This window comes from Momordica charantia (assembly GCF_013281855.1).
Source record: "Momordica charantia cultivar OHB3-1 chromosome 10 unlocalized genomic scaffold, Mcharantia_2.0 BLBB01000010.1, whole genome shotgun sequence".
NCBI lineage: Eukaryota > Viridiplantae > Streptophyta > Magnoliopsida > Cucurbitales > Cucurbitaceae > Momordica > Momordica charantia.
The window spans coordinates 4,636,690-4,656,003 of record NW_028275158.1 but is presented as its reverse complement, the minus strand read 5'-3'; the positions used below and the strand labels follow the sequence as shown (position 1 = coordinate 4,656,003).

Sequence of the window (19,314 nt, the reverse complement as noted above, 5' to 3'; positions counted from 1 at the left end):
GAGAGGATGGGCTGAATATAAAAAGATAAGCCCAAAGGTTGAATCGCACGTCTAAGTTTTCCTCTTGATTTAAAAAAATTCCAAATGTGAGCCAGAGAGTATAAACCTTGGGCTTACTCCAATTATTTGTGTACATGTGGACAGTTTGTTAACTGCTAGAGATTTTTCTGATATATTCTTTATTAACCGAGCAAAAGAATAAGATTTTCTCCATTGCTGCATCATTCATTAGTCGTTTGTTAATTAATGTGTAAAAGCATTATAATATGAACCATTCAATCATTCCAGAGAAAGAAGATTAAATAAATAATTATCGTTGTAAAACAATCCACATGACGACGAATTTGAGTTGGAAGAGAGAAATTTCGAAACAGTTGACCAAATTTCGTAACCTGTTGTGTGTGTGTTTTTGAGTTACATAACATAACTAAGGAGGGTATTAAAAACAACAACCACGAACGGAATAGATCTAATTTTCAAAGTACAGGAACTAAAATTGTAACGATGTATAAATAAAAAATACACTTCAAAGTCGAAGGGAAAAAAAAACTATTTGACCACTGGAACACACGGCAAATGTTTATGCCAAACATGAATTTGATCACTTTGTTGACTTGGTTGTATTACAAAGTTCGGCAACAGAAAATGTTAAATTGGGGGAAACAAGATTACAAAAAAGATGAACAGCCAAGAAATGAAAGCAAAAGACACTGAAAATTTACAAACTGGAGATGGAAAGGCAAGGATTTCTTAACTGGTGAAGTTTGTATAAAATGCTTTAAGGATGGCCCCCCATCAAACTGACCCTACCAAAAATAACTGTTGTATGTTCTCACAGCTTGAGAGATTGGAGAAGGAAGAGAATTTGAGCTAATTTTTGTACCTCATCTTCCTCCAGACAACTGGATAGCATCCTGTCTATGAATGGAGTCTTCCCCCCATTCAAATCTTCTCTGCAGTCTCTCGTACTCCTGTCTACGAGTCACCTCCAAATGCTGCCATTCTTCCCACCTCTCTGCCAGTCCCTCTCCTTCGAGCATCCGAACGACCTGTGACATTGCCGGACGGTCGTCTGAACACGGCTGCGTGCATAGTAATGCTACTTGGATCATCATCTCCACCTCTTGAATGTTGTAGTTATTCAGGTTTCGATCCACAATAGCATCAAGCCGCTTCTCCCTTTCCAGTTTCTTGACCTTCACAGCCATGATGAACTCAAAAATTAGCAACCGAGGAGTGAAAATGGGCTAAAAAGTGTGAGAATTCAGACATGATAATTCAAGAATACATGATCCTAATTTTTTAGCATGGACAGAAATAATAACATTAGCGGATTTATTACGAGGAAGACAGAAGGAAGTAGATTCGAAATAAAGATACTGATTAGATTTGGCAAGAACGACTTACATGGTCGAGGAGTAAAACATCATCTTCTTCTTCTAAGCGCGAGAAATCAATTGCACGTTGCCCAGTAACTAGTTCTAAAAGCATGATACCATAACCAAAAACATCAGTCCTTTCTGACGACTTTCCTGTTGATAAGTATTCTGGTGCTATGTGACCCATCGTCCCCCGAACTTGGGTAGTGACATTAGTCTTCCTAACATCAACCAACTTTGCTAGACCAAAATCGCCAACAACTGCTTCAAAATCTTCGTCCAACAATACATTAGCGGCCTTAACATCTCGATGAATAATCTTTGGATTGCAATGTTCGTGAAGATACTCTAAACCACGAGCCGTGCCCAATGCCACACGTTTTCGAGTAGGCCAATCTAAAATGGGTTCTCCCGGCTTAAGTTCTGCATTGGAGATCACCGAAGAAATTAGCTGAGAAAAGTAGCAATTCTTTATCATTAAGGCATTTCGATAAGTCTGTAAGCTTTTCCAACTTGGCTCCTAAAGAAGCTGCAAGACTCCTTAATTCAGTATATAAATACAAACAAGCCAGAACATTTGGTTGTTACAGACTATGAAAATGATGCTGATTCTAAAGACACAAGACAATAAGTCCTTCAACACTGAGCGAATTTCCACAGTAGGGGTACGTCTTAGATTGTAAGAATGAAAATTTTTCGTAAAATTAGAAGTCCACAATAATCAGATGAAGAAGATACAGGTGCTCGAACTTCACAAATTCGCATACAGGAAACAAATATTCTACAACCAACATGTTCCCTCTGCTCACATCCAGGATCTACTCAAGCAGTTGACCACTCAATTGATCTCTTAGACCTCAGTTTTATTCGTAGAATGCACTCTTTTACTTGAATATAACATCCTCAACCTGTCTACCACAAATTCTCTTCTCCACTCTCATTTCCCCACCTACATATTATTAACATGTAATTCCAGCAAGCAGTTAAATGTAAAAAAGCATCTTAATTACGTATATCTTTAATGCACTCTTTGTTTGTGATATTCCAAAGACATGCACAAAAAAGTAATACGTAAACATTAAAGTACTTTTGCTGTTATGTTTGATTTTTTGCAAATTTCATATCTAAAACAACCAAAAGACCCAATACCTCGAAGACGGTAGGCAACACTCAAATTCTGCATATAGGGATACACCAATAGGCGTTCTGTCTGAGTTGTACAAAATCCAATCAACCGCAATAGATTCCTATGAACAGCTACACTAATCATCTCAACTTCACGCTGGAAAGCAGCATCTCCCCCCGGACTTTCATAATCAGTCAACCGTTTCACTGCAACTTTTGTGCCATCAGCAAGCACCCCTTTATACACCTTTCCAAAGCCTCCTTGTCCTAAAACATTTTTCTCACTAAAGTTTTCTGTAGCTAGTTGTAGTTCCCTCCATGCAAATCTTTTCAGCTGACCAAATGCAATTCTTCGATCAACTTCACCTGATTGGAAATTTCAGGAGAAAATAACATTAAGAGATATTTGCATCAACAAAACTAAATTCCAGTTCATTTGGGGAGTGTTTGGTATTTTGATTCCCTTTTCCAGTTTGAGCATGCTCACATGTGAAATAGTACGTGTTTATGTGTAAAATTACTAATGAATCACTAAATGTATCCGAAAGATGATTAAGTTGATCGGTGGGCCAAAAACTTCAGACTGTATTAATACATCAGAGAATTAATAACATGAGAAACTAATCATCCTAAGATCTTGAGATTCCTGGTTATTCTACATTCATACAAAGTAAATGTAGAACTCCCAATGCCCGTGGACGACCAAGATTACCACATAAAAAATGGCACCTAAAACCCCAAAGTATATGAATAAAATGCAAATTCAATAAAATATACAAATATCCGTACATATGGCCTCCTGAATGATATGACAATTCATAAGATAGCCTAGGCTTCAAATGTCAAATAAAAACAAAAACAATTGAAGTTCTGGGTAGGTGCTTGATAAATGAAAATGCTACTAAAAATTGGCATAAAATTTTGTGTGGTAAGAACACAATCATATTAACATTGACATTATATCCTTGAAACCTATCCTTCACATGAGGTGTTTGCATAATCCATTTGAATAATTAAAAAATAGTCATAACAATTACCTGGAACATCTACAAAGACTTCACGCCTGTAGGCTTTATATCTACCTTTGCACAAGCAAAACAATAAACAGACCAAGAGAAGAACAACGGTAAACCCAGCAATAAGTCCAACTATCAGGCCAACCTTCGGCTTATTTGAAGAACCTGACAAGATGAGGAAACTTTCACATTTGCTTCCAGTTACAGGGATGGCTACCTAATAAAAAATGTAGTAAAAACTTTACTCTAAGCCCAAGGTAAATTTGCTCCAATAACCTGAGTTTGTACTGTCTGAAGCGCAAGGCTGAGGATACTTTTTGCCACAAGTCAACATGTTTCCAGAGAAGCTGTGAAAAACAATACAATTCAACATCCTCTGGGAAAATAACATAAACATCCTAGGGAACAAATGAGAAAATCCTCTCTAACCAACCTGATCACCCAACTAGAAAAAGGAAGTGCTACCATTCTTAACTTTGATTTAATTGGACAAGTGCTCCAATTTAGCAATAATGGTCTATAGAATCCTGACGCTCTTAATTTTATAGGATCACCCACAAGCAGCAATGTCGTGGGTGATCATGCTAGGATGTAACATAGATTTTGGGTGGATTTTTGTGATTAGTTCAAGCTACGATGTCTCTTTGTGAACGCCCAAAAGGAAGTAGCGGTGATTTTGGATTGTACCTTTTCTTCACTTTATCAGGGAAAAAAAATAGATGTAATGGGGGTTGATCTGTTTCTTCCTTTGTATAGCTTCTTCATCGATACAAGAAGCTTTAGTTAATGGGAAACAGTACATAATTGTTTTAAAAAGAAAAACCCCTAAAGAACTTCTCTTCCAGCAAAAAGTAATGATTGAAAAAAAGTTGATGCTTTCACCATTTTCAAGCAGAAAACCAACAAGCCCTCATCCCTTTCTTAAAATCTGACAAGAAAGAATTCAATATGACAATTAAACACATAACACAGGCTTTACAGCCAGGAATTCAAGACCAAGATCCCTTAGACTTTCATTTCATCTAGCCAAAGGAAGAACAGCTAAAATGTCTAGTCGATATATCTGTCTGGTATCTAGCATGCGCATTAAATATGAATATAGGTGAATCAAGCATGTGTATGCACGGCACATGCTTGTGTGTGAGGGTGCATCAGTGTGCAGGTGTGCACAGTGTTTAGATATCTACCTTGAGAGCATTCAAAAGTTCTACATACTTGAATTTTGGAACTTGAAATAACTGCTCCGGAATTGGACCACTGAGATCATTCAAATCAACTAAACTGCAGGAGAATTATAAACAAGACATTAAGAACTAATTTACACTTAGTTACAAGAATCTGAAAACTTTTGCTTATAGTCTCAGATGCATAATAGAAAACTTACAGACTGATCAAGCTAGGAAGGCTAGAAAGTGACTGAGGAACAGTCCCAGTTAGATGATTTTGACTAAGAGTTCTGCTTGAATGATTATAAAGACTCATTATCTCAAATATAAACCATGGGCATTGCAGCCACTAAAAAACACCTTTGAAATTTGTGATATTTCGAAGCCAATTACTTACAGGAACTGTAGTTTCTTCAGATTACCCAAGGAAGATGGTATTTGACCAGTTAGGCTGTTATTTCCCAAATCCAAACTGACCAAATTTTTCAGGTTTCCAAAATCCTCTGGTATCTCGCCAGTTATATTATTGCCCAGCAAAATCCTGGAGTAGATGGTGTATATCAATGAAGATGGTCTACAGTAATTTCCCGTAAAGGTGTACTTCAAAAACCAGTTTTGAGAACCAAATTTAAAGTCCAAAAATCATAATATATTTTTCAAGAGCTAAGGTCATCAGAGATAAGGAGATCTAATTTCTAACACTTTCTTGAAGCTAGAAAACTAAAAGAAATTGTCACACTAAGTGACGCAAGCAGTTTGACATTACTAAAGAATAAAATCTTATGCTTAGTAAATTTCAGGACTTTTAGTGCTTTGCTAATAATAGTATATGATATCTCAGTTGATGGTAGACTTTTGATCTTTTACATACAATTTCTTTTGTAAATCAATGATATAAAGCAAGTTTCAATAATGGAGTTTTAGTACTATATTTTACTTGCAAAAAAAAAAAGTAAAAGAAAACTATATATACTTGCAATATAAACCTCTGTTTCTCGAACAACATGAAGCTATTATCCAAATTGATGATCTTAAGTGAGTTGAAGCACCTGGTTTGAAGAATTATAACTTATTTTTGTAGAAACAAGTATAACGAAATTATACTGATATATAAAATCCAGAATTTGAAATAAAATTAAATATCCACTTAAATTGCAAAATATCAAGTATTCAGGGCTGCAAGTTCTTGTCCACATAGGCACGCACTACTCACAGGGTTGAAAGTGATGTTAGAACTCCAATTTTCGGAGACAAGGTTCCAGTAAATCCCATTGTTGACAAGGATCTGAAAAAGTTGGATGCAACATAAGCAAATAGCAGACTTGAAAATTTTTCCATTGGCAAGTAAAAAGTATGATACAGAGTTAAACAAACATAACCATAGAGACAGAATACAGATCATCCGACCACTTACAAGATGATTACAAAATGGAAGAGAAACATATGGAAAATAGTACATTTTAAGTATATCTTACACAGAGATCACATTGTTTCCATAACATATAACATTGGACCAAGTGCATGGATTGACTTGATTTGGGTTCCAATCTGTGAGCTGGTTTGTTGTTGCATTCAATGCACTCTTCAATGCAAATAGTGCATCACCTGGAGGAGAGCAGAACAAGATTCATCAAGCAGTCAATCAATTACAGTATATCAGTACAACAGTAATTATTCATAAATTTTCACAACTAGAGATAATCAGGAAGTGAAAAGAAAATTAGATCGTTCAACCATTTAATCCTAAGAAGGCTTTCACAGTTGTTGATACCTTCAAAATATCTTTTTTTAAATCCCACAAAGAGATGATAAAGCAAAAATGGGAAAATGGTGAAAAAGGTGCTTTCCATGTGACAAAAGAATGGTCCATTTCATATCAAAAGAAAATTTGAAAAAAGAATCAGATACATTTCTATTGGCAGCTCTAAGCGATACACATATGAAGTTGCAAAAAAATAACTTCAATTTCATAGTGATTAAAAATAAATAAAGAAGTCCTATACCACCCTCATTGACTTGCATATACAGTATTTGTCCTTGCATATACAATGTTTAACGCTATGTAACAGACCAACGTTTAATATGCAAGCAATATAAGAAGAGACATCTCAATTTTCAAACGCCATCTTGAGATGCAATGCAATTCATACCTTGATAATCAGACAGTGCAGAATAATGAAAGCAAGCCAGTATTATCACTGTAAGATAGAGTTCTCCCATCCTAACTAACATCATTTTCATTGGTCCATGTTATGAAATCCATGCAAACAAGATGAACTGAGTCATTGTCGTATCTGCAGAAACAACCATTAATTGACAGTTAGAGATATTGGAATAGAGATGCTTATCATCAAAGGTACAATGTCCAAAATTATTTGGTTCGAGATCTTTAATGATACACTGTCATGCCAACAAGCCCTTCAAGAAGGCAAGGCCGCAGAAAGAAGGATAAATCAGACTACAGGCGGAGCGGTTCTTAAACCCGCTGGAACTATAATTTCTATGGCTGCTCGGTCAATTAAACTAGCTTCTATGGATACTACCAGAAAGAGCCAACGTTACAACCAAATGGGGAAAGCCTCAACTCATATATAAGAGACGCTAGTAACCATAATTACATTTCTGAAAATAACATTTCATGCCAAAATAGAGTTAGACTTTGGAAATATATCATGCCTTTATTTCAAAATTCTTTACTGTCGTAATTTTTTTCTCATAATTAAAAAAAAATATATTAGTCAACAATTAATGACTTTGATCAATATAATAACTCCTTTTTATGAATTTAAATTCGGTTACTTAAAAACTAATCTAATAATATAACTAAATTTAAGTTGCATTAAATCGAAACTATATAAAATTCATGTTTTTTTATGCTTCCAATATTTAAACATTACGATTTCTTTTTTTAAAAAAATACAAACCAAATCTCAAGGACTAAAATGAAACCAAACGCATTTCTAGAAATAAATTGAATACATCTAATTTGAAATTTATCATTTTTCCAATTACCCATCAAACCAATCCTCGAACCCTTCTCTAAATGAATCTGCACTTATCTCTGCCACAAGCGAAATCGCTCTCATCGCAGCATATCAACGATTGAGAAATGTGAAAAGAAAAACGCGAGAGAAACAGCTAAGAAACAAAAATCAAACCACAAATCAACAAATTCCAGAAGAGAACCTGGAAGTAAAGACGAAGATATGGTCAAATTTAAGAAGAGAGGCTCCAAAATAAAGTACCTGCTAAGAGGGAGAACTAGATTTGGGGCAGCGGAAGGAGGGCAATGATCCTCAAGATTCGTGACCTGTAAATCAACAGGGGCAAGAACTGGAAAGCTGAAAAGAAGAGAGCCACCGAAGGAAGATGATGCTCAGAGAAGTAGAATATTAGCTGGAAACCAAATCGTCTGCTGCTGCGTGAAGTGGAGCTGCAGCACATTCAGCAAATCTTCTGCCATTGCTAAAGCTTCTGTCCTTTGGCTTTTATTTATTTATTATTTATTAATTATTAATTCATAATCTTTTTTTTTTAATTTGGATAAAGGTTGTAAAATAAGCGGGTCTTTTTTTAATTTTTTTTAAAAGGTTTATTCTTATTTATTATTACGGTCCATTTCATGGTGGCAAATTGCTGATCTGGCAGTTTACCGGCCCCACCGTGTGTATAATTCACGACTCAGACTTATCGTTGACTGATTTTTCTTTTCTATTTATTTATTTATTTATTTATTCGAGTGTGTAGCTGTAGGTGTTGTCTAAATAAGGGATTAGGTCTGAGTCGTCTGACATATTCTCTATTGGAAGAGAAAATTCTCTCGCTTTGAAACTCACTATTTTTTTAATTTTTCCTAGAAATTACAGTTGATAAAATAACGTAAAAAACCTTTTTTTTTTTTTTTTGACAAAATACAACTCTCAGTAATAATTAAATGATAGGTATTTTAATCAAAATTACAAAAAGGATGGATGATTTTTAAACGTTTTTGTCATTCTAAACTAAATAGTGAAGGAACAAGGAAGAGCTTTATGTTCACATTAGGTAACCTTTGCCATAGGGATATTCCAAAGAGGGATTGTTTCTTGGAGGGAATAATAATTATGTCAAAGAATGAGTTGGATATACTAAATAGTGGTTTTTTTTAAATCGAATTTTGAACGGGTTGAATCATGATTAATTGACCGGTTTGTTTATTGTGTATGGACTTTATGCATGGGAGGATAAAATATAGCTTACCACGTGGACTAATATAATTCGTCTTACTCGAACTACCAATGTCAAACTACGGAGTTCCATGGTCAATACTTGAACTCCCATATGGGTAATGGCTCCTTAGCTCTATCTCATATGAGCTAAGAATTCAATTGCATAGTGGAACTGTCTGTAGCTGCGTAACAACTTCAGCAGCAAACTCTCTTTAATGGAATTGGTCTCCCCCAATTCCTATAAATATTTCATCATTCCCGCTCACATGTAAGTGATTCTATATGGAATCGATATATTAGCTCGAATTTTAGATTGACTTGAGCGTCGAAGTGTTTGTTTATTGCATGCAAAGTCTCTTTACATAGCTCGCTTTGCACAACTCGACCAGTCAGCTTGCCAAAGATCTCGTACCTTCCAGAAATCAGCATCGACACGATGGATGAGGTTTATGGCTTTGACTAGTTTATTGATACTATCTTCATTTTTTTTAGGAGCGTTATGCTCATTGCATTGAGACTACCTCAAAGTTCTCTTCGTTGAAGCATTTAGCTTTCTAGCTAGGCTATTTCGAGATGAACGTATATTCTTCTATCGACTGTATTTAATTATTTTACTCGCCAATCTTATTTTATATAATTGGTATATTCTTCTATGTCGCATTATATCAATATCATCATTCATTAATCTAACCAGTAAGTATGTCACGTCAATATTTAAATAACAACATTTTGAAACATGATGGCTTATTAAAATCATATTTCAAAAAGTTCTAGAACGTGTACAACTATAGAATATGTAGAATTTTCATAAATGTTGTAGTTATCCATTCCCATGATTCCAACAATATAATTAGAATCATCCTTGCCCCAAAGGAAAAGTTTTATTAGCATTGCTCGACGCCACCTCAAAAGCCAAAGCCTCAATGATTCGCTCTAAATCCTTTTTTTCTTAAATTTATAGCATTCAAGTTGTTCAGAGTCTTTGCATTGTTTATAAGCATCACATTATGAATCCTTGTTTTTAAATACTAATTATAGCCATTGGTGATACTTTAATATGTGAAATCTAATTTATTGTAGATTTTTTTCCCTCCGAATCTTTCTTTTATAAACACTTTTCAAATCTGTCATCATATTTAACTACACATTGAGTGCTTTGAAAATTCTTTAGAAGTAAGTGTTGGGAGCAAATGTGTAGAGAAATTAAGAAAACTTGAAAATAAGTCCTCTAAACTCAACAGTAGCGTTGTTTTCTTAAGACAATTTTGTTCCCTCTATAATGCTCAAAGTTTCACAAATAATTATCTCTCAGAATAGGACGAATTTGTCAACTTGTGACGGCAGCACTCTAATCATATGACTCAATGAATACCAGTAATTAAAGTAACGTATAGAGAAAAGAGAAGTAGAAATTTAGAGAAATTATTTTTCTCTATTTCAAAACTGAAAAGAGCCACGTGTTTATAGAATATTTATGGTCACTCAAATAGTTACATCTTTTCCTATAAAGTTACGTCTTTTGATAAAAAAACGTATCCTTTCATATAAGGTTGTGTCTTTTAAAAAAAAAACATATCATTTCATGAAAAGCTGTGGTCATTCATTTTTAATAAAAATAATTTTATTCAAAAATTCCAACCACAAGAGTTCGGGATAGTTTTTAATAATTGTGATTTTAAATGAAATTTGTTTTCCAGTCAACACATTTAGAAGAAGTAGTAGCTAAATACTTTTTCTATACTTTATAAACATTTTAAGAATTTTCAAAAATTATTTTTGACCATGTAATTAAATATCATGAAAATTTTGAATAAGAAGTTATGAGTTTGAATCCTCGTTCTACTCCACTTCTGTTAGATTGACTAACTTTAGGTAGGGGTCAATATAAACTTAACTTGGCGATGATTGCACTTGTATTAGACTAAGAAGTAATGAGTTTAAATTCATTTTCCACCTCACTCCTATTTATTGTACTAAAAAAAGGTAAGATAAAGTAGTAGCTAATATTAGCACAGCATTCTCTTTTTTTTTTTCCTAAAAAAACACAATTAAATTTCTTTTCACATTTTTAATTTTGTTCAAAATATAAATAACAAAAAGCAACGATGGGATCTTAATTTTCAATTATATGTTATTAATTATGAAAAGGATATGACTAGGAAAAACTAATACAAATTACAATTTTCCAATTTATCTTGACATATATATCCTTCCTAAATTCATAATGATGAGACTTGAGAGAGAGGGACCCTTTTCTTTCATCTTTATCATACAAATTTCTCAAATCACATCACTTTTGCATTGAAATAGTCATATTCTGTTCAGCCAGTTGCATTATGATATAGATTTGAGGCTATTAAATTACACCTAATTTGATCCCTATCCTTTCAATTTAATATTGTACCCATTTAGTTTTAAATTTTTAAAATATTCCAATCATATCTCAAACTTTTAATTATGATGATTTTTAATTCATGTGTTCGACACAATTAAATTTTTTATTAAATTATAATTCATGGGTAAATATAATTAGAATTGAATGCGATTTAAGCATTTACATAAGTTAGGTATGGCGTGGCCGTTGGATAGTGATTTTACTTTTTTTTTCTGTTTTTAAAAATTTATACTTGTACTTACAATTTCTTTAGTATATTTTTTACTGTTTTTAAAATCATTTGAATCCTTAATCAAATTTCAAAAACAAAAACTGATTTTTGAAAAATTAGTATTCAAAATTTGGTTTAGATTTTGAAAATATTTTTTTAATGTTATAAAATAAAATAAAAATAAAACACTTAGGCTAAGAAAGGCAGTGTTTTTTAACTTTTTTCAGATTCGTCTTATCCATTAAATATTTGATAACTTATTATTATTTTTAGAAAATTTTTTATTTTTGTATTTTTCTCTTTTAGTTGTCAAAAATTTAATGATGGAGAAGATAAAGTTTTTCCTCATTATTGAGGAGCCAAGTATTTTCATTTTTAAAAACAAAAAATTGTTATTAAATGAGATCTTCAATTCAATCCACCATCTTTAAATAACCTAGTATTCTATATTACGTGGTTGAACATAAATTTCTAACAAAAACTTTTAAAATAAAAATTTGAGTTGAAGTTCAAAATTTTAAAACGTTTCAAGGTAAAATTAAAACCTAAATTATAAAGACAAGATTAATATAAAATATGCATTGCAGGAGTCACATTCCATAGAATTGTTTGTATTCATTTATTTAATAATTGATTCTAAAAACGAACACACATACAAACATAGAGACATGATTAATGAAATAGCTTTGTCTTTATTTTGGACTTCTAAATCAAATGCCTTATCTAAGAGTTGATCTTTTTATGAAATTGGGGAGACATTCTAGAAAGGTATTTCCCACTTTCTTTTTCCAAATAGTACATTTCTTTCCAATAATAAACTAAATAAATTGAATCAATACTAAAATACTGGAAAAGATTCTCAATCATTTTTAGTTCAGTGGAGATGTGTAAATTTTTAACCTTATTGAACTATATGCAGATTATCAATTCTTTAAGAATATATTAATCTGATCTTGAGAGAAGTCAAAAAGGTATTCTAAAGTGTTTGAAAAATCTGACCCAAAGAAAAATTATACTCTAACGCTCAAGTCACTAATTCATAAGGTTATGATCTCGAGTCGATCTAGTGTTTCATATGAGACTTATCACTTATTTATAATGGCAACACTTTAAAGCCCACTTAGAAGTTGGACATTTACCAAGAATTATAGTACAATTAAGTAACTGTCATAGTAAGACGATGGTTGGCTAGGGTTACCACCTCGACATCGGGGCATGTGACGACTGACGTCGTTGTCCCAAAAGTTCTTTTGAGGTCTGAGGTAACAAACCTCATCAACTTCTCTCTTAAAAGTATCTATGACCTCTTGCCACGTGCAGGGTCGTACTCTTCTATACTTAACATATATTATAATCTTAAGTAAACAAATATTAAATCATGATTAGATCCTAAAATATGCGACGAGATTCAAAGAGAATTTAATGATATTTATGAGATTCAAGAACTTTAGCTTAATAATTAAGACATGTTACATCTTTCTGTCCAGGTTGATTGGAAGTGCAGCCATACTACCTAGACTCTAATTAAAGGGGTTCCAAATAAAATCATGGTTAGTGGTCAAGATTTTGATGATTATGAGCTCAAAATGGGTGGTTGATTGTTGAATTTTGACGTTTCCTTTACAAATTCCAAGTGGCTTAAAAATAAATTTATTTAAAAGTCACTGGTCAAAACGCTTAAATGGTTTGTGGGTGGGTAAAATTCATTATTCTTGGTATCAAAGTTTATTAATAAAAATTACCCCATAGCTGAGTTAGTTAAATATTTTAATACATGTCTTAAATGTTAATCATCTCTAATAAAAGAAAGAAAAAGAAAAAAAAAGTTAATCGTCATAACTAAAAAACAAAGTTTAATAATTAAATACCTACTTTGCCCGACTGTTTTAAATCCTCGGGCAAAGGTATTTTTTTCTGGCTATGCCTTAATCGTTGGGAAGAACCTTCCCTACTCGGTTTCTCCAACTATTATCCCGACAAAGTTCCTTCAGATTGTTTTTAGGTTTCTCTCGATGCTACAAAATATTAGGAGATAGCTTCTGTAAAAGTCAGACAAAGAGTTCGATTTAGGATAGCAAAAAATAGAATTGTATATGAAACGTACTTTTGATAGGTTTAATTTAGACCATTTATTTCACATTACTTGTGTGATGTCATTTCACATGAACTTAGTATATTTCACTCCGAACAAAAATATACTCTCACCCAACTTCACTTCTACTGAAGTATCAAAACTTATTAATGTGATCAAACATTTTAATGACCGTACTGATTTAATATTAAAACTTGAGTTGAAGGTCAAAATTCAATATCATAAGTAACGGAAGTCTAAAGGCTAATTCAAGCTCATGGAGCTTTAATATTACTCAAAGTCAAATTTTGGTGGTTTGATTCGACCATTAATTATATTAGATATGGATTACAGGCAATTATCGAGTTTTGCTAACTTATGTCGTGTTTGAGTCGATTCAACTATTAGCCCATTGGCCAAAATTAAATAAATAAATAATTGCATGGGTACATATTGTTTACAAATAAAACATGAATATATACTATTTGCTCGATCAGTCCCATTACTTACCTCCCTCAAGGGCTTTCGTGAATTTTAAAAAGTGTTTAATATGTTTCTAAATTTTAATTTTGTGTCTAATTGATATGTGAACTTTAAAAATTGTGTAATCATTTCCTAAACTTTCGATTTTGTGTCGAATAGATCATCCAACTTTCAATTTTGTATTTAATAGATTTTTCTAACATAATCTGCATTTTTTTTAAATTTGCGAACTTATTCAACAAAATTGGAACTTTAGAGTTCTTTTAGAGAAAAAAAGATCTATTTTATGTCTAACAAATTCATTAACTTTAACTTTAAATATGTCTATTATGTCATAAATATATAGACACAAAATTGAAAGTTCAAAGATCCATTAAATATTTTTGTTAGGTTTAAGAATCTATTAGACACAAAATTAAAAATCGAAAGACTTGTATTTCTAAAATTTAGAGATCTATTAGGTACAAATTTAAAAAATTTAATGACTAAACTTGTAATTTAACCAAAAATTAATTTAGAATAGAATAGCTGTGGGTCGTGGAAAAGGCTAATCCAAACAGTATTTTCAGTTTGGATGGGCTTGGGCTTGTGTGTTCTTTTTGGGCTGAGCCCAGACAGTGGGACAAAAACGTGTTAAATTTTTGTACAGTCGATGGAGTGTAGTGTACATAAGTAGTTATTTTTCCCCCGAAAAAGTGTACATAAACAGTTAAACAAATAATATTTTGCGAAAAATATATTTTATAAATAAATATTTTACCATAATTTAGTAATTAAAAAATAGAAGCATTAACTCTTTCTTTCTTTTTCTTTAGAAGTCATCAGGCTCGATCAAAAAGTCACTTAATTGATTTCTTCCTTACTCTAAATGAATCAATTTAGAAGTCATCAGACTCGATCAAAAAGTCACTTAATTTGATTTCTTCCTTACTCTAAATGAATCAAATTAAATACGGATGATGTTTTTATTTCAAAAAGCTCATTTCAAAAGCTGCGGTTGGTATGAGAAATGATTCTGTCTAGTGGCAGCTTGGTGAAAAATGTTGGAGTAGTTCTAAGCCCTCTCATGGTTGAATTTGTAGTAATTAGAGAAAGTATCCTTTTTGCTAAATAGTTAAGGTTTGATCAAATCTTCGTTGAATTTGATTTGACAAGATTAACCGTAGAAATGAAGTTGTTTTCTCTTATAATATCAAAGCAAATGTGTCGGTGAAAGGAGTCTTCTAAATTTTTTACCAGTAATTTAGTCTCTCATGTTATGTCTTTGAATGGTGTGGATAAGAGATTTTTCTCCTTGGCTGAGTTTCTTAGATGAAAATGAGTGTGTAGCCTATATGGCCATTTTGATTATTGTTAAATGTGAAGTTTTTTCTTGAAAGAAATAAATAACTCTTTTCTTTTTATTTGAAAAGCATAGATACCCACACACTAACGGTAAAATTTCCAAAATATGCTAAAAATAGAATAATATTATAGACTGAACTAAAAGAACCGTTTGTACTACTACTAATAATAATAATAATAATTTAAAAAAAACCGTGTTTTTTTTTTATTTGTCATTTTTAATTTATCCTTAACAGGTCTTCAAAAAACAAAACAAGTGGCATCTGGGCGTGGCTTGGCAGGCTTGTGGTTGGAGAACGAAATTTGTTCGTGGCCGTCTTTATCGTGTGCGCATAAATCCGTCGAGCATCCAATTATTTAATCTCAATCTGCCTTCCAATTTTCACTGTTTCAAGAATCAACAACTCCCCCAAATGGGGAGAAATTTCCCTTTTCTCTTCTCCCGAAGAAACTAGAAATTCCTTACGTGCGCTCAATACAGATTCCCAAATCCCAATTCCGAAAAGGATCTCTACTTTTTCCCCGTTTCTGAATTTGTAATTTCTTCTGTGTTCAACCATTTTTCCCGGATTTTCTCGCTGATCGAGAAAATATCGAGGAAATTTCGTTGTTCTGAATCTAATAATGGCAGCTTGTTTTAGTTTCTCTTCTACCTTGGACTCGTGTTTCCGGTACTCCTTTTCTAGGGCAGGGCTCAAATCCACCACCACCGATCTCGGCGATGGAACGATCATGCACTGCTGGGCGCCCAAAATCAGAAAAGACACGAAGCCTAATTTGCTGCTCCTCCATGGATTTGGGGCAAACGCAATGTGGCAATGGAACGAGTTCATATCGCCGCTGATTCGATTCTTCAACGTTTACGTCCCTGACCTAATCTTCTTCGGCAATTCGTACACGACTCGACCGGAGCGCTCCGAGTCGTTTCAGGCTCGCTGTATGATGCGTCTCATGGATTCGCTTGAAGTTCAGACGACGAATGTCGTAGGAATTAGTTACGGTGGCTTCGTATCCTACAGTATGGCCGCGCAATTTCCGGAGCGATTGGAGAAAGTCGTGCTCTGTTGCGCCGGGGTTTGTTTGGAAGAGAAGGATATGGCGGACGGGATGTTCGTGGTGAAGAACGTCGATGAAGCCGCCAGTATTTTGCTGCCTCAAACGCCGGCGAAGCTCAAAGAATTGATCCGCCTCACCTTCGTCAAGCCTGCTCGGACTATGCCCACTTGTATAATCGACGATTTCATCGATGTAAGTGGTTCTTATAGATTTATTATTTGTCTTCTTCTTGGGTTTTTGTTCGTTTGTCGAATTGGGGATGATTCATACAGAAAATTGATTGACATTTTGAACTAATTTTCTGTATCACATTGGAGTTTTGGGAAACTTTTTTGCATTGTAAGGAATGATTTCCAGAAACAGTTTTCTTATTACAAAAGGGTAAGTTACCTTATAATTTTCGTATTACCAAACAAATTTTAGAACAGCATTCTGATCAGAATAGCTGGGCTAATCATGTTTCAAGAACAAAACAATGATTTGTAATATTTCTATTTCCAAAATCTGAATTATTCTACACTTGAAACCATTATTTTCACATAAAAAACAATCGAAGAAAGAACAACTGTCATGTTGGTCTGGAAAAGAAGCTCATGAGATCAAAATAAATGGAGAAAAAAATTATTGGAACTCGTATTCTCATAAAAAAACAAAAGAATTATTACGAAAACTGCTCTGAATCATTTTCATATACATAAAATCAATGATCAATCTGTTTTTATGGTGTAGATTTTTGGTTGATTGCAGTTCCAATAGTTCTGTTATGATGCTGTTGTGTTTCTGCTGGTAGGTGATGTGCACAGAGTACAAGGAAGAGAAAGAAGAGTTGATTAAAGAAATTCTCAAGGACAGGAACTTATCTAATCTTCCCAAGATCACTCAGGTTTCAAACATTATTATCATTTTGGGATTTAAACTGCTTTTATCATAAACATTTTAATTATAAATACTTTATACCCTAAAAAATCATTTTGTTGTTTGGTTATAGTATTTCAAAAAATGTCAACCCGACTATAACTATATATCCTAATCAAAATGTGTGAATTTGAATCTCCACTCCGATGTGCTATTACTAAAAAAATAAATTATCAACGAGGAAATCAAACCACCAAATTTTATAAAAGAAGTGAAATGTTATTGAGAGACATTTAGAGGAAATTTTTTGTGAGAATCAAGATGGGGAGATAAAGTGTATAGAGAAAGAAATTAGTGAGAGAATATGGGTGGATAGTTCTTTTTTTTTTCCTACATAGTTCACCAACAAATGGTGGGGTAGAATAATTTAAATGTTACTCCATGTTTTAACCCATTGAACTATTCTAGTATTGCATACTTGTCGATAAGTAGTTAAATATGATGATAAGATATCTCTTTGATTAATTGAAACGTATTATTAGTTTTCAAAAAAATTAAAACATATTATTAGTTTACTTGTTTTGTAATGTTGTATCAATGTCTTTTTTGAATTTGTCAATGCAGCCTACGTTGATAATATGGGGAGAACAAGATCGAGTATTTCCTTTAGAGTTGGCATATAGATTACAAAGGTACTTCTACGTTCTAAGTTTTATGATAGATCTTTTAGGTTAGGATGAGTTTGAGATTGTTTTTCATGAATTACTTATAAAAGGGCTTCTTCTACCGCTTCTGAAATTATTTACGATTAAAATTACTTTAATCATCTAATCAAACGCTATAAAAAAATTGTAATGTGTTAATATGTTAAAAATACTTTTTATCATTTCAAAAGTGATCTTAAACTCGATCTTTTTAGTGTTAGTGATCAAATAAAATAGGAATGATTAGAGATTTTATGTTAGAGTCCTTGAGAAAATTTATGGAAGATAACCAAATAAAAGAACTGAAAAAGATCAATTCATTTTTCCCTTTATTGAGCCATGTGAATTAATTTGAATCTTAAAACTTTTTATTTTACCAAATCTAACTCTAACTTCAACAAGCCATTAAGTTTCTTTAATATTGTTTATTAACATCTAGAAAATCAAATAAATTTTGTTCCAACCTTTTTTTTTTAATCTGTTTTTATAATTTCTCAAACTAATTTAATTTTCAAATTTTTAGAACTTTAAAGAAGTGATTTGAATGTGTTGACAACAGTAGGAAAAATTGAACCAAAGATATTTTGACATTTTTCAGGCACTTGGGGGAAAACGCAGAGGTTGTTGTTGTAAAGGAAGCAGGGCATGCGATCAATGCAGAGAAGCCAAAGGAGATGTACAAACACATCAAGGCCTTTCTAACCCAACCCAACCTTTCTCCATCAAATTCTTCTCTATGTAGCTTCTGATCATTTCTTGCTGCAAATCTATCTATAATTATTTAGATCCAGTTACCAAAATTACCCTTGTTAATTTATAACATTATCAAAATAGCCTTCCATGTCATAATTTGCAAAAGTTATCGGATCTATAAATATGAATGTAAATAGTTTTCTTGCCATATTTTCTCCAAAAAAAAAAAAAAAGTTGTCCATTACAAATTCCTATTTACGCTAAAATATCTTTTTGGTCTACTTCAATGTGTATTTTAAACTAATATGCTTCAATTATGAAACTTAGAGTTGGAAAAGCTTGGGTTTGTATAACATCTCTTTCACTTTGTTATTTTGAGTTACTTCAGTATGATAATAAAAAAGAAGATGGATTGTAAAAAAAAAAAAAAAAGTACATATATTCGAACTAAAATAATAACTTTGATTGGTTATAGGGTCGCCCAATTACTGAATATTTTCTATTTTAAATTTAGTCACGCAATTTGAATGATTATCTTTCATTATTTCATAGTGTTTTTTGATTTGTGGATTTTATTTATGAATCATTCCTTCTAATCACCCTTCTCC

At 32.6% G+C, this 19,314-nt stretch overlaps 2 protein-coding genes across 5 annotated transcripts; one reads left to right on the top strand and one right to left on the bottom strand.

The window, feature by feature from the left end:
• Positions 1 to 577: 577 nt before the first annotated feature.
• Positions 578 to 8,166, bottom strand: LOC111008195 (putative LRR receptor-like serine/threonine-protein kinase At5g10290). Of its 4 annotated transcripts, none has more exons than XM_022280807.2 (12): positions 7,932 to 8,166; positions 6,837 to 6,980; positions 6,162 to 6,291; positions 5,900 to 5,971; positions 5,084 to 5,227; positions 4,905 to 4,976; positions 4,736 to 4,801; positions 3,797 to 3,867; positions 3,542 to 3,685; positions 2,529 to 2,870; positions 1,408 to 1,802; positions 578 to 1,196 (listed from the first exon to the last, which is right to left on the bottom strand). In XM_022280807.2, the coding sequence occupies exons 2-12, from the start codon at positions 6,925 to 6,927 to the stop codon at positions 885 to 887; spliced, it is 1,839 nt and encodes a 612-aa protein (XP_022136499.2). In that variant the 5' UTR covers positions 6,928 to 6,980; positions 7,932 to 8,166; the 3' UTR covers positions 578 to 884. The 4 variants fall into 4 exon arrangements, with proteins under 4 accessions (XP_022136499.2, XP_022136498.2, XP_087974892.1 ...); XM_022280806.2 differs by lacking the exon at positions 7,932 to 8,166 and adding an exon at positions 7,699 to 7,820; XM_088118766.1 differs by lacking the exon at positions 4,905 to 4,976.
• Positions 8,167 to 15,660: 7,494 nt separating this feature from the next.
• Positions 15,661 to 18,914, top strand: LOC111008163 (uncharacterized). The gene is made up of 4 exons (XM_022280763.2): positions 15,661 to 16,646; positions 17,245 to 17,337; positions 17,934 to 18,001; positions 18,612 to 18,914. The coding sequence occupies exons 1-4, from the start codon at positions 16,023 to 16,025 to the stop codon at positions 18,760 to 18,762; spliced, it is 936 nt and encodes a 311-aa protein (XP_022136455.1). The 5' UTR covers positions 15,661 to 16,022; the 3' UTR covers positions 18,763 to 18,914.
• The last annotated feature ends 400 nt before the right edge of the window (positions 18,915 to 19,314 follow it).